The sequence below is a fragment of the Dipodomys spectabilis genome, unplaced genomic scaffold (assembly GCF_019054845.1).
Source record: "Dipodomys spectabilis isolate Male_0828 unplaced genomic scaffold, ASM1905484v1 ptg000002l, whole genome shotgun sequence".
In the NCBI taxonomy this organism is placed as follows: Eukaryota; Metazoa; Chordata; class Mammalia; order Rodentia; family Heteromyidae; genus Dipodomys; species Dipodomys spectabilis.
In genome coordinates this window covers 41118711-41133759 of record NW_024870679.1, presented here as the reverse complement: position 1 = coordinate 41133759, position 15049 = coordinate 41118711, and the positions used below count along the sequence as shown (strand labels likewise).

The window sequence follows — 15049 nt, the reverse complement described above, 5'->3', positions numbered from 1 at the left end:
TGCAGGAGAGACCGTGAGACTCCTATCTCCAATAAACCACCAGAAAACCGGAAGTGGCGCTGTAGCTCAAGTGGTAGAGTGCTCGCCTTGAGCTGAAGAGCTGAGGGACAGCGCTCAGGCCCAGAGTTCAAGACCCACAACCAACCAAAAAAAAAAAGAATTGGGACAGATAGGGGATGTGTGAACATGGGCATCGGGTCTCTGCAGCTTCTCTTCCCCTGTCCATTCTCATCATCCTGTCCTTCCATTCTGGCGACACCTCACATGTCTGACTACCACAGTCTCAGTGAGTCACTGTGCTGCACAGACCCCCATGGGAATACTCATACCAGAAAGTAGCAATGGGGCCATGCCCACACCTGCAGAATTCTCTCACCCAGGCCTCCTTCCCCCGCCACTCACTGACACACCCAATCACAGTCAGACAAAGTCACTAACAGCCTTCAGGAAGGACAGACACACACCCAGAAAGTCTCTGGGCATTATCATATCAAGGCTCTCTCTCACTCTTGAATCCATAGGTTCAGGCATATACAGCCACAAATGTACACACCTGGTCTCTCTCTTTCCCCTCCCCCCCTCACACACACACACACACACACACACACACACAACCATCCCAAAGTCTTACACACAGACACAGAGCAGTACACACAGTCACAAACAGAGAAAAACAGACACACACAGTTGTACACTGGCCCTGGGAGACACAGAACAATGGATACATTGTCTGGCTTGGCAGCAGCTGGGGAGAAAGGAGCCACAGTGTAGACAGAGGAGGCTGTGGGGGTGCTGTACTTTCATTCTAAGCATCCTAACCCTCCTTTTCCCTCTTCCAGAAGTCAGATTCTTCTGGGGCCTGGATGTGTTCAGTGATTGGGCTCCCAGGTGCTCCTTCCCCAGACTCCTGGGATGCCTGTTGGAGTGAACCAGACTCCCTTTCAGGCTCTCAGCCTCGATGGCTCCTCTCTCTCTAGATTTGCCTCTTACTCCTGCCAGGCAATGCCTTGAGTTCTGCTTAGAACCTTTGACTTCAGCCCTCCCAGGACTCACAGGGTGTCCATTTGAATCCTACTAGCCAGTTCTTAGCATCACTGCAAGTTCCTATTGTGGCTGAGACAGATCAGGTCATGATGGCCGTCCCTTAGTAGTAGCAGGTGAAGTCACTGTACTATTAGTGAGCTGTAGGAGCATGGTGCCTCTCCCCATCCCCAAACTAGCTCTTGCTTCTAGCTTTCACTAAATCTCAACAAGAAATTCTTCCAGGGGTATCCTTATTATCCTCAGCCCAGATCTCTCCCAGCTCTCTCACCCTCAGCTACAGGGAACTGCTGTGTGCATTTGGGTTTTCCCATTCTGAACCTGATATCCAGGTCTCTAAAATTTGAGGGTGAGGCTAATAAAGTATTCTATGGTTTCAGAGTGGGGGCAAGGGATGAAGGATGCAGAAGTAACCAATACAGAAGCCACCTCGGCTCTCCCCAATGCTCTGTGGCTAGATCTGTGGGGAGTTTCCAATTTCTCAGGCCCGGGGGTGTCAACACACTGCACAGCTTTGGGCCTCCCAGGAAGCCTTGCCTGTAGGAGGGGGGGACATGCTGAACCATTTAGGACACAGCCTTACTTTTGCAAAACTTTGCCTTCTCCAGCTATCACCGCTGTACTCCTGGGATTTGAGGGCAGACAGCTATGGACATACATCTGTGGCTATCCAGTAGTCTGGGGTTCTCGCTGGAAGAAGTAGAAGAGGGAAAAGGTCTTCAGCCACCTTCTACCCTGCTCTGCTTCCAGCTCCCAAGTTCTTAGGCAGGGTTGAAGGATGGGCAGCCTTAGGAGTTGTCCCTAAGGGAGTGTGCCCCTATCCTTCAAAGCTGGAGTGTTTTGAGTTTCCACACTGGGGTTCTGAGGGGAATTCTGATGTAAGGAAGCAGACTTAGGGGGAGAGGACATAAAAATCAAGTCAGACAAAAATATTTTTTTTTTTTGGTCGGTTGTGGGGCTTGAACTCTGGACCTGGGCGCTGTCCCTGCACTCTTCAGCTCAAGGCAAGTGCTCTACCGCAAGTCAGACAAATTATACTAGCATATCTGAGCTTCACACCCCTCGATTTTCAAAGGGACCGTGGAGATATCTGTCAAGGGCACCCCCACTCCTGTCCCCTGGCTGAACTTCGTAATGGGTCCAGGCTGAAGGCAGGAGGGTTGATTTCTTCGTTCTGGATCAGGATGCCAGGCCACCAATCAGCAGAGAGGAGAGAGATCATGGGCGTCCTTCACAGTCTGACCAGAGTGACACGGAGTCGCGTTCGACCCCCCAGGCTGGCTGCAGCAGGCAGGCAGGGACGTGGGTGGAATCTCTGGCCTAAGGTGGTGCCGAACTCTGTGCGAGGCCCTGCAGCTGCGATGACCACATACTGTATTTTGGAGCACAACTCGAGACCAGCCGTCTGACGAGTCTGGGCAAGTGAGCCCTCCCGAGTTCAAGGAGAGGCTGCCAGGGGCTGCCAGTGCAGGACCAAACCTCGGGAGCCACTCCGCCGTGCAGGGCCGCCCACCGTGAGAGGAGGCGGGGAGGGCGGAGAATGCTCGCCCCCTTTCCTCGAGGACTCCCCCCCCCGCCCCCCGCCCCCCGCCCCACCCCGCTCCGCCCTTCCCCGACCAGCTCTCTGGAAAACCACACTTCTCCTTTCCGCGCCGGACCGTACCTGCCCTTGGCAGTGGGGTGGGATGGGGCATCAGACCTTCAGCGTCGCCCACTGCGCAAGTGGGGCTCGCGACTCGACCCCGCCTCCGCCCCTCGATTGGGCGCTTATTTAAATGCCCGGCCCCGCCCCGAGCCCTGGGCGCATATATAAAGGCGGCTCGGCGGGCGGCGGGCGGCATTCTGGCGCGGAGTGCGGCGGCGGCGGGCGCAGCTAGCGGGTCGGCCGCGGTGCCGGGGTGCAGCTGTTTCCCCCCCCTCTTTTTCTCCCACACCCCTCCCCCTCAGGCGCCAGCTCCACCCCTCCGCCCGCCGGGCCGACCCCACCGAACTACCCCCTGCGGCGCGGGCCCGGGGAGGCTCCGGGCGCTCCCCCCAGCAGACCCCCCCCATCATGGGCAGCCAGAGCTCCAAGGCTCCCCGGGGCGACGTGACCACCGACGAGGCTGCAGGCGCTTCCCCCGCGAAGGCCAACGGACAGGTGGGTGCGCTCGGCTCCTCCGGTCCCGGGCCCCTCTACTCGCGCCTCGCCCCTTCTCGAGCCTGGGGCCGGGGCCGCGCGCTTTGTCCGGCCCGGGACACGCGGCGCCCCCTCCCCCGCTCGGTCCCTTTGTTCTCGGAGCCGCAGCCCCCGCGGGCGAAGCGAGGGGAGGGGCGGGGAGGGGGCGCCGGCCGGGCCCCGCCGCCTTCTTTGTTCGCGGTCCCGGCCCGGGCGCTGCCCCCCGGCCGCCCCGACTGCCGCGCGGGGGAACAAAGGCGCTGCCGGGCCGCGCCAAGGGGGCGCCCAGGGGCCGTGGGGCGGGTGCTCGGCGGGGAGGGCACCCCTCCCGTGGGCAGGCCCGACCTCGGTGGTCCGCGGTCTTTCTCCTTGGGGGGAGCCAGATGTGGGCAGCGGCCGGGGTGGGTGGGGGCCGTTTACACAAAGCGGGAGGCGGGGGAATAGGCCGTCCAGGTGTGGTGGGGCTGCGCCCCGAGGCGGCTTCCCGCCCAATGCCGCCCGGGGGTGGGGGTGGGGGGCTCGCTGGCCCGCCCGGGATCGGAGGCTGGGATCGGTTCCGCCTCGAGGGGAGAGCGCGCCCCCCCCGGGAGGCGGGTGGGGGGGCCCCGGGACCCCAGCGCCTCCTGCCGGCCGTGGCCGCCATGGCTGTCCCGGCGCGCCCCATGAGGGGCGAGGACGATGTTTGACGGAATCCCGGGTGTGGGTGGAAGGCAGAGCCCAGCTTTTGGGGTGCCGTAGACCTTAGTAGTGTCCTCGGTTGCTTGGGAGGGGCTAGCACCGGTCTGGGGACGGGGAGCAGAGTCTGGGCCTCACTGCTGCTGTCTCCTCTGCCCTGCAGGAGAATGGCCACGTGAAAAGCAATGGAGACTTATCCCCCAAGGGTGAAGGGGAGTCGCCCCCCGTGAACGGAACAGAAGAGGCAGCTGGGGCGACTGGCGATGCCATTGAGCCAGCACCCCCTAGCCAGGGCGCCGAGGCCAAGGGGGAGGCTCCCCCCAAGGAGACCCCCAAGAAGAAGAAGAAATTCTCTTTCAAGAAGCCTTTCAAATTGAGCGGCCTGTCCTTCAAGAGAAATCGGAAGGAGGGCGGGGGTGATTCTTCTGCCTCCTCACCCACAGAGGAAGAGCAGGAGCAGGGAGAGATCGGCGCCTGCAGCGACGAGGGCACTGCCCAGGAAGGGAAGGCTGTTGCCACCCCTGAGAGCCAGGAACCCCAGGCCAAAGGGGCAGAGGCTAGTGCTGCCTCCAAGGGAGGAGACGCAGAAGAGGAGGCAGGGCCCCAGGCTGCAGAGCCGTCTACTCCCTCGGGGCCTGAGAGTGGCCCTGCATCGGCCAGCGCTGAGCAGAATGAGTAGCTGGGTGGGGGCAGGTGGGTGATCTCTCGAAGCTGCAAAAACTGTGCTGCCCTTAAGAGGTCACTGCCTGGATCTGGTGCCCTGGCTGCCTTCCTGTGCCCAGAAAGGGCGGGCTTACTGCCCCCCTCCTAGCCACGTTCCCTCTCCTCTCCCTCTTGTGGATTCTCCCATCATCCATCTGGGCTTTCTCTTACTGCCAGTTGGAGATGGTCCCTTACAGTTTCCCAAGTTAGGTTAGTGATGTGAAATGCTCCTGTTTCCTGGCCCTACCTTCCTCCTTATCCCACCCCTGCAGAAGGCAGTTGCTGGTTTTCTCCCCCAGTTCTTTTCCAAGTAGGTTTTGTTTATCCTACTCCTCGAATCCCTGAGCCAGAAGTGGGGTGCTTATACTCCCAAACCCTAGTGTCCAGCCTTCCCCTGTTGTTTTTTAGTCTCTGTGCTGTGCCTAGTGGCACCTGGGCTGGGGAGGACACTGCCCCTGTCTAGGTTTTTATAAATGTCTTACTCAAGTTCAAACCTCCAGCTTGTGAATCAACTGTGTCTCTTTTTTGACTTGGTAAGCAAGTATTAGGCTTTGGGGCGGGAGGGAGGTCTGTAATGTGAAACAACTTCTTGTTGTCTTTTTTTTCTCCCATTGTTGTAAATAACTTTTAATGGCCAAATCCCAGATTTGTACTTTTTTTTTTTCTAATTGCTAAAACCATCCTCTTTCACCTGGTTTTACTGTAACATTTGGAAAAGGAATAAATGTTGTCCCTTTAGTAGTGCTTTAATGGGTGGTGTTGGGGGTAGGGTGAGAAGATTGGGGGACCCTGGGTGGGGGGGGATTAGGATAGGTAGGTTCCTGGGTATGGGGTTACCTAGAAGGGACAAAGAAACAGGAAAGTAGAGCTGGGGATACTGATGGCAAACAAGCTCAGAAGGGTATAGAAATGTACCATTTTATTACAAAGAGTCACAAAAATGAAAATAGTATCTCAAAAAGGAAGCTAGACTACCAACCACCTACAGAATTGGGGAGGACAGGGTAGTAGGAGTTTCTTGACTCACCTGAGGCCAATGGCAAGGTATGAAAACAGAACCAGTCTAAAAATGGCTGATAGCATTTAGAACAGGAGGTGGCTGAAGACCCAGCCACTATTTCTTAATAAGGGCATTGTTCCAGGACTACTAAGCAGGCACTTGGTATTGCAGGATTTTTGTCATGGCTGCATCCTTCACCCAGACCTGCACCTTTTATGCTTCAGAACTAGGACTTGGGGAGGGATGGGGGCAAGGCAGCTACTGGAAGTTCCCCCAGCACTGCTGCCCTGGGCTTAGGGCCCTGGTTCCTATCTAGTCCCTGGGGATATTTATATTTTAATATATTTTTATATAAATATGCAGAGAAATAGAAAATATAAAATCTGAGGGGTTAGGGAGAAAGGTAGGGAACTTGTTAAGAAACCAGAGCTGGAGAGGTCTGCTCAGGCCAACTTGACCTCTTCTTTGACCCTGTGGAGAAAACAGAGACTGGCATGAGATAAACCCACTCCAGAGGCCTTGAGGCAAGTATGAATACAATGACTTCCACAGGACCCTGGCTGCCCAGGTGACTGCTGGGAGCTGGGGCTTCCTAGCTCTGCCTAGAACTGCAGAGACAGACAGACTGGTCCCTGAAAGGGGCCTTTGTAAGCGGGACCAGCTGTCCCTGTGCCTTTCCTCTCAGAGTGGGGGGACAAAAGGGGTGATGCTCCAATGCCAGGGGATGGCCGACAGCTCCTTCCTCACCCTTTGGCTTCTGGCTTCTCCTCCTTGGTTTTCTCCTCTTCTGTAACTTCTAGAACATAAAAAGTGCAGGGATGGCTAAGGGAAGCCGCTCTGGAAAGAGCTGGGAAGGGGGGTGGGGGTGGTGGGAACGTGGGATCCTCACTTCCTCTGAAACCCCTTCCCTACACGACAGCTCAATGGACATAGAAAAGCAAGAAAAGCTCATCCCAGGTCCTCCCAGTGAGCCCGGTTAAAAACAAACAGGTTGGACCGGTTTCACAGCCTGCTGGAGCCAGAACCCGGTGGGCGGAGGCAGCCCCCTGGGAAACTGGGGTGAAGTGCTGGGAAAAGGGCTTGGGTGGTATGTGAGAGCCAGAGTGTCATTGTTTCTTTGGCCCTGCCACTTCTGAGAGCCACTGAAAGGCCTAAGGAGCTGAGTTAGAGCCCCACAGGAGCTGGCAGGGCCTGGGTCAATTCCCTCCCCCTGGTGCCCTACATAGATTCATCCTCCAGGGCCCAGGACGCTAGACCCAAGTGCTGGCCAACACAAACCCACCTTTCTTCTCTTCTGGGTCTTTCTCTTTTTCATCCTCTGTTTTGACTCTTTTGGCTTTTTTGAAATTGGAAGAGTTCTTGCGGCCACCCTCTCCCTCCTCATCTGAGTCGGAGAATTCTTCCTCACAGGCAATTCGTTTGTCAGAGGAGCAGACTGAGGCAGTGGATGGAAAACATGGGTGAGAAAGCAAGGGGCTTTTTAATCTCAGGACCTGTGCCTAGTGCATCCATGTGATGGGGGAGGGGGCACGCTAGACATACTCGTAATAGAGAGGGTACTTGCCTAGCATAGGACATGGGTTCAGTACCTAGCACCAGGGAAAAGAGAGGGGTCTTGGGCTCTGTAACCTGTTCCTAGAGGCGCTGGAACTTGAAACTTAAGTTTTCAACAGATGGGCCCCAGAAAAGGTGGAGGGTAGTCCAAGCTGCCCACTGAGTGGGGAGATAGAGGCTCTTGCTTACTTGAGATGCGCTTGTCCGGGTCTTCTTCATCCTCATCACCACTCTCCTCTGGGATGGCGTCCTCAGGAATTGCTTGCATTTGGACCCCAGGTGCATGGGGTAGCATTCTCAGGTTCTCAAAGAGCCGCTGTCTATGGCCAAGGGAGAAAAGGTGGCTAGGTTCTAGTTAGGAACACCAGAGCATGGAACGTTCAGCCAAAGGATGGCTGGGGAATTCACTCACTTGATCTTTTCCAGGTACTCATTAGTGTTCTGGTTAGTCATATTAGAAGGACTGATGTGAAGCTTGAAGTCTGGTCCAAAGTATTCGAAATAGTCATTGTATGGCAGCTCTGATTGGGGCAGGGGAAAGAAGAGTCAAGAGACCTGATACCATGGAACTCTGAGAAAAGATTCTATAGGTTTTACCCATCTACAAAAGAGCAAGAATCCCCCAAGATGGTGTGAGGACAGAGTACCGACAGAATTTTAATCTCTTGGGTTTTTTTTTTTTTTCCAGTACTGGGGTTTGAACTCAGGGCCTTTTGCCTGCCAGGCAGGCTCTCTACCACTGAATTTTAACCTTTCCAACACCATTCTCTAGTGTCCACTTGTACATGTGTAATTAGAAGGGGAAGGAGTGAGCTCCTGGTGTAGGACACTAAGCCTGGCTCACTGTGAGCATTCCTTTCACTCATGCAGTTACCCTAAAGCAGAAATTCCAAAGCTGTCAACAAGCACTGGTAATGTTCACTCCAAAAGCAGGAGGGAGGGGACTGAATACAAAGGGACTAGGGAAAAGCTGATGGCTCTGGTCTGCAACCTAGGAGGCTAGGCAGAAGACTCAATGACTGGTGTCAGAAAATGAGGAATCGTACAATCAAATGGGGAGGGGGGGTGTATCCTCAATGGCATAAGAGCACGAGCTCCCACCCCACCCACCCTGGCTCTGGAGCTAATACCATTTGGGATCTCTGTGTCCAGGGCCACTGCTGTTTCATATGTCCAGCACCGGGCAACATTTCGAATGGTGTAACCACCTCCTCCTAGCATCAGCATGGGCAGGTTGAAGCTCTTGACAAACTCCACACACTTGGCATGCCCTGTGGAGAAACAGAGCCGTGTTACAGGAGCACCCAGCAAGGACCCTACCCACCTCCACTTGTGCTACCTGCTCTCACCTTTGATGGTCAGATTGAAGCAACCTAATCGATCCCCAGACAGGGAGTCTGAGCCACACTGTAACACCACTGCACTAGGCTGGAACATCTCCATTACTTTGGACATGACCTAAAAGTACACATATTGGTCACTAACCTCAAGAAAAACCACGTAGAGAAGGTGGGCACAACATTTTCTTCTGTTTCTTATCATTCTTCCTCATTTGGGTTACGGACACAATGTGAAAGGATCTCTGAGAGTTCCTAATTCTGAATCTTGAATAGTCTCCCTGTTAATTCCCTAAACTTCCCCTGCCATGCCACTTCCTTTGGGAAGCTCCCCAACTCCAAACTGCTTATGCTATACTCATTTGGCTCTAGCTTTATATTACAAAGATGCTGTATTTATTTACTTACTTTTTTTTTTTTTTTGAGTCCAGTCGTGGGCCTGAACTCTGGGCCTGGGCGCTGCCCCTCAGCTCTTCAGCTCAAGGCTAGCACTCTACCACTTGAGCCACAGCGCCACTTCCAGCTTTTTTTTTCCCTTCTGCTTATGTGGTGCTGAGGAATCGAACCCAGGGCCTCAGGCATGCAAGGCAAAGGCAAGTGCCCTACCATTGAGTCACCTTCCCAGCCCTTATTTTTAACACTGGTACTAGGACTTGAATTCAGGGTCTGTGTGTTCTGTCCCTTTGCTTTTTTGTTCAAGGCTGGTGCTTTACCACTTGAACTAGAGCTCTACTTATGACTTTTTGCTGGTTAATCAGAGATAGAATCTCATGGACTTTCCTGCTAAGGTTGTCTTTGAACCAACACAATCATCAAATCTGGGCATCCTGAGTAGGATTATAGGCTTTATTTTTGCAGCTTATTCTCACAATTGGAGTCTAATATTTGTTGCAGAGGGTCTACCTGAATTGGCTTAAGCTTCTTTTTCTGTTTGTTTTTTTGGCCGGTCATGGGTCCTGAACTCTGGGCCTGGGCACTGTCCCTCAGCTCTTTAGCTCAAGGCTAGGGCTCTAGCACTCGAGTCATAGCGCCATTTCTGGCTTTTTTTTCTGTTTATGTGGTACTGAGGAATCGAACCCAGGGTCTCATGCATGCAAGGCAAGCGCTCTACCACTGAGCCACCTTCCCAGCCTTGGCTTAAGCTTCTTCTTTTTTTTTTTTTGGTCCGGTCGTGGGGCCTGAACTCTGGGCCTGGGTGCTGTCCCTCAGCTCTTCAGCTCAAGGCTAGTGTTCTACCACTTGAGCCACAGCGCCACTTCCGGCTTTTTTCTTTTTGCTTATGTGGTGCTGAGGAATCGAACCCAGGGCCTCATGCATGCAAGGCAAGCGCTCTACCACCGAGCCACCTTCCCAGCCCTGGCTTAAGCTTCTTAACAGCACATTAGTGCAGATCTAACACCTGAGTGTGGCATTCAAGATTCCCTTTGAAATACACAGAATACAACACAAGTTAATTATAAAAAATAAAAAGCCGGGCCCCAGGGACTCACGCCTGTAATCCTACCTACTCAAGAGGCCAAGATCTGAGGATCACAGTTCAAAGCATGTCCAAAGCCAGTCCAGATAGGAAAAATCTGTGAGACTCTTATCTCCAATTAAATCACAGAAAGAGCCAAAAGTGATGCTGTGGCTCAAGAGGTAGAGCACTAGCTAGCCTTGAGCAAAAGAAGCTCAGCGACAGCACCCAGGCCCTCAGAGTTTAAGCCTTAGGACTGGCAAAAATAAGAAAAAAGAAACATGGACTCCAACATCTATCTCCTATTACTAGTTCACTCCTCCCACACATACCTGTCTACATGCCACTCCATACATTGGCACCTCTGCCCTTCTGCTGTTGCCTCTGCTGAATGCCATTCTTCTTCCCCACCTCCTTCACATGAACACGCCCCTCACTATTCCAGGTCCAATGTCTCTATCTTTGTGAACTCATCCTTGACTATCCTCTGCCAGCCTGGACGCTGTCCCTGAACTTCTTTTGCTCAAAGCTAGCAGTTTACACGTGAGCCACAGCACCACTTCTGGCTTTTTCTGTTTATGCAGTACTGTGGAATCAAAACCAGGGCTTCATGCATGCTAGGCAAGCACTCTACCACTAAGCCACATTTCCAGCCCCTTGTCTCTCACTTTTGTTCAAAACAGGCCCCAAGCCAATCTGCACAAGGACTCTGGTAAGAAGCCTGCCTATAGAACATGCCACCTGAAGACCTTCCCAGAATATCTGAATAAGCTGATAGTAAAGGGCTTTCCTAGGTAGAGTCACAGGGCAAAAATTAGAATAAATTCTACTTCTTCAAATGTGCAAATGTCAGGGAAAAAAGAAATATGAAAAAAAAAAAAAAAAAGTCCAGGAGCCAGGTGCTGGTGGCTCAAGTCTATAATCCTAGCTACTCAGGAGGCTGAGATCTGAGGATCGAAGTTTGAAGCCAGCCTAAACAAGAAAGTCCATGAGATTCTTGTCTCTAATAAACTTCAAAAAAGCTGGAAGTGGTGCTGTAGCTCAAGAGGTAGAGCACTGGCCTTGAGCAAAAGAAGCTCAAGGACAACGTCCAGGCCCAGAGTCCAAACCCCAGGACCAGAAAAAAACAAAACAGACCCCAAGAAATGGTGATATAAAATGTATTGACCACATTCTACACTTCCCACCAAACATTCCAGACTATGAGGGCAAAGATCATGCCTTAAACATTCTTATTTATTTTTGTGCTGATACTGGGGCTTGAACTCAGGACTAGGACTATCCCTTTTTCAATCAAGACTGTTACTCTACCACTTGAGCCATACCTCTACTTCTGGCTTTTTGGTAGTTAAATTGGATGTAAGAGTTACAGATTTGTCTGCCTGGGATGGCTTTGAACCTCAATGCTCAGATCTCTTCCTCTTGATTTTTGTTGTTTTTGCTAGTTCTGGGGATTGAACTCAGGGCCTGGGCACTGTCCCTGAACTTCTTTTACTCAAGGCTAGCACTCTACCACTTGAGCCACAGCATCACTTCCTGCTTTTCCTATTTATGTGGTTCTGAAGAATTGAACCCAGGGCTTCATGAATGCTTGGCAAGCACTCTACCATTAAACCACCTTTCTAGCTCCTCTCTGCCTCTCAAGTAGCTAGGATTAGAGGCATGAACCACAGCGTTCCACTGCTTTAAACATTCTTGCATTTAGCCAGGCATTGGTGGCTTAGCTACGCAGAAGACTGAGATCTGAGGATTGTAGTTCAAAGCCAGTCCAGGCAGTAAAGTCTGTGAGACTCTTCTCTCCAATAAATTACCAGAACATTGGAAGTGGTGCTGTGGCTCAAGTGGTAGAGTGCTCACCTTGAGCTGAAGAGTTGAGGGACAGTGCCTAGGCCCAGAGTTCAAGTCCCACAACTGACCAAAAAAAAATTTCTTACATCTAGCAGTGAGCAAGACCCACAGAAGACATCAACAAATTTTCTTCCCTTAACCACACAATCCAGTACTGAAATACCTCTCCTTTCCCAAAAGCTGTAATGGGAGAGAACCCTGGGGCAGGGTATAGTACTTTGCTACCCATCCCCTAGACTAATCCTATTTGTAACCCAAGGGGGGGGGATAAAGCCACTTACCGGCTTGAAGATGGCCTCATAGGACTCATCATCGATGCCATCTCGGAGTGGGTAGTTAACAGCATAATACTTGCCTTTGCCAGCCCCAATATCCTAATCAAGAGGAACAATAAAAAGTAAAACTGCTAAATGAAGCCAGGAAGGAGCACAAGGATGGGGCTACAAGACTAAGGAAAGAGTCAAGTAGGCTCAGGAAGGGGAGCCAAGAGAGAACCAGGGTAACCTTGGTTAGTACCATTTCCTTAACTGGCAAGTCCAGTTCACATTTCTGGAGACACTGAAGCTGAGAGCTGCCTAACCTACCCCAAAGCATATTTCTGCCTTAGACTGAGTTAGAGCTGGCAGGCAGCTGGATCACAGAAATGATATCCACCCCCAACAACCCTTTCCTTTCCAGAGAGTTTTATTGTGTAACTCTATCCTTTGTTCTCTCTAGAGAGGTCTGAAGGAGGAAGACAAGTTCTTCCAACTAATTTCCAAACAGTCCACTCTCAGTTATTGTAATGCTAGCCATAGCAAGCATTTGAATTAATGCCACTTTTCCACACAAGGGTTACTGGGATGGCAAAGTGGTTGATTTCACTGTATTCAATCAATCTAACAGTAACAGTTTCAGTAAGGAGGCTTACATATTACTGTTCTACATGTAAAACTCCATGTACTTTTCTGTGGTATGTCCTTTGCTTTGAGTCAGATGACCAAATGGGAAAGATGACCAAAAAATGAGACATATAAGTTCTAATTCCTATCCACAACCTAAGGCCTTATGGGTCACAAGAAGCAGTATGATGCAACCCAATTGTGGCCAGGAATTACTATGAATCTAGAGACCATGTTCTTTCTCTGATTCTGTATGTCCTATCATTCCCTTCCTACAGAATAAGACAGAGAGAGAGAGAAAGAGAGAAAGACACAGACACAGACACACACCACAGTAGGCGTTTCAGCCTGCAGTGTTCTGAATGGCAGAAGAGTCAGAAAGTAGGTGTTAGTGGTATATGATAAGATACTTAGAGCTAGTAGCTAACTGTGATCTGGTTGGCCCCTAAAGGGAGTTCTCACCCGTAAGTCACCAGTTCCTGGGAAGTACTCTCCATATTTATGAAAGGACACAGTCATGACGCGGTCTGTGGTGTAGAAGGCCTCTTCCACGCCATCACCATGGTGAATATCAATGTCAATATACAGCACCCTCTGGTGATACCTAGGATCAGAAAGGGGTCAGGGGTCCGGGGGCTCTTGGGGATGGGACGCGCCAAGGGCGCCAGGTCCCAGCTTACCAGGCTAGCTGCCTCCCTCAGGTATCTCTAAGCACCAGAGACGTAGAAACTGGCTGAAGGAAGGTGGAAGAGCGGCCGGGTGTCTCCAGAGGCCTGACCAAGCCGACCAAGTCCGATCTTCCTACTCTACAGCCAGGGTCAACTCCGGCCACACAGGGACCTCTGGAGGCAGGATCTGAGCAGCACCTGCCCCTGATCTTGCCGTGGGCTCAGATCAAACCAAGACCCTCGCCAAGGAGAGGATGGCCAGAGACACTCACCAAACACATCCTAGCCAGCACACCGTAGGAAAAGCAAACTAGGGAGGCAAGCCCAGAGGGAGAGGGAAGTGGGAACCTGGCCTAACATGCTCCTCCAAGAGACAAGGCCAGGCAGGCATACTTTAGCAATTCCAGGATGGCCAAGACGATATCGTTGACATAACAGAAGCCAGATGCCTCAGACTTCTTTGCATGGTGCAGGCCCCCAGCCCAATTCACAGCGATGTCCGTCTGTTGCTTATTAAGTTTCACGGCACTTGCTGGGGCAAGGAAAGAAAGAATATAAGTTACTAAACTACTCTCACCTTCTTCCAAGAAGCCCAGAGAACACAGTGAGAGGTTAGAACTTGCCTATTCGACACTGCACTTTGCAACTCATAAGTAAGCTCCCTCTTGCTACCCTAGTCCAACGGAAAATAAACATGGCTACTTTTTTTTTGTATATTTTAATCAGAATAATCCTGTTTATTACTTTCCTTTCCCTGCCCCCAACCCTCTATTGACCATCAATTTTCGTTGAAATTCTTCATGTCACTTTCATAGTTGCAATGTATTCCAAAATTATTTATCCTTCAATTTTCTTTTTCTGTCTCCCTACCCTTAAAAAACTATTTTCCAAACTAAGGACAGTAACCTATTAGTAAGCCTTCATATTAATTTAATGGCTCATGATTAAGTATCAATTATAGCAAGAGAAAATAGTCTTTTTTTTTTTTTTTTGTCGGTCATGGGGCTTGAACTCTAGGCCTGGGCGCTGTCCCTCAGCTCTTCAGTTCAAGGCGAGCGCTCTACCACTTGAGCTACAGCGCCACTTCCGGTTTTCTAGTGATTTATTGGAGATAGGAGTCTCACGGTCTTTCCTGCCCGGGCTGGCTTTGAACTGCGATTCTCATATCTCAGCCTCCTGAGTAGCTAGGATTACAGGCGTGAGCCACCGGCGCCCGGCGAGAAAATAGTCTTTTGTGAAAACCTGGACATCAATGAATGAGAGGAATGAAAGTACACACATTCACAAATGCACCACAGGTTGCATGTGTTAAAGTATTTCTTACTATGGTTCATAGTCAAAAAACAGAAAAACTACCAGATAATGTTGGCTCAAAGTAACAGGTCTAAGAAGAAGTGAGAGAAATATACACCTAAGTGTATTTGTGGCAGTATTGACTTTAATAGCAGTAAGAGCATGGAATTATTCAAATCAATTAAAGTAAGTCCACAACATGGGAAAATCACATAGCCACTAGAAATCAGGCTAAGGGGTGGGAATATGGGTAAAGTAGTAGCATGCTTGTCTAGCACACATAAAATCCTAGGTTTAATACCCAGTAGGGCAAATAACAACAGTAACAATATTAAGCCATGTATCAGTGGCTCATGCCTACAATTCTAGATAAATGGAAGCTGAGATAAGGAGGACTGTAGTTCAAGGGCAGCCCAGACCAAAAAAAAAAAAGTTC

The 15049-nt window shown here is 51.1% G+C and overlaps 2 protein-coding genes across 2 annotated transcripts in view; one reads left to right on the top strand and one right to left on the bottom strand.

Annotated features, from left to right (window-relative positions):
• The first annotated feature begins 2827 nt into the window (after positions 1 to 2827).
• On the top strand, positions 2828 to 5314 carry Marcksl1 (MARCKS like 1). The gene is made up of 2 exons (XM_042677528.1): positions 2828 to 3181; positions 4038 to 5314. Exons 1-2 carry the CDS (start codon positions 3095 to 3097, stop codon positions 4551 to 4553), a joined length of 603 nt encoding a protein of 200 aa, XP_042533462.1. The 5' UTR covers positions 2828 to 3094; the 3' UTR covers positions 4554 to 5314.
• Positions 5315 to 5478: 164 nt separating this feature from the next.
• The window catches only part of Hdac1 (histone deacetylase 1), a 34910-nt gene continuing 25339 nt past the window's right edge, over positions 5479 to 15049 (bottom strand). Inside the window, exons 5-14 of the mRNA XM_042682030.1 lie at positions 13714 to 13852; positions 13115 to 13256; positions 12053 to 12145; positions 8480 to 8588; positions 8261 to 8401; positions 7543 to 7651; positions 7320 to 7450; positions 6859 to 7011; positions 6324 to 6372; positions 5479 to 6047 (exon numbers count right to left, since the gene is read on the bottom strand). Coding sequence (XP_042537964.1) covers positions 6020 to 6047; positions 6324 to 6372; positions 6859 to 7011; positions 7320 to 7450; positions 7543 to 7651; positions 8261 to 8401; positions 8480 to 8588; positions 12053 to 12145; positions 13115 to 13256; positions 13714 to 13852 — 1094 coding nt within the window. The 3' untranslated portion in view covers positions 5479 to 6019. The remainder of the gene's footprint in view (positions 6048 to 6323; positions 6373 to 6858; positions 7012 to 7319; positions 7451 to 7542; positions 7652 to 8260; positions 8402 to 8479; positions 8589 to 12052; positions 12146 to 13114; positions 13257 to 13713; positions 13853 to 15049) is intronic.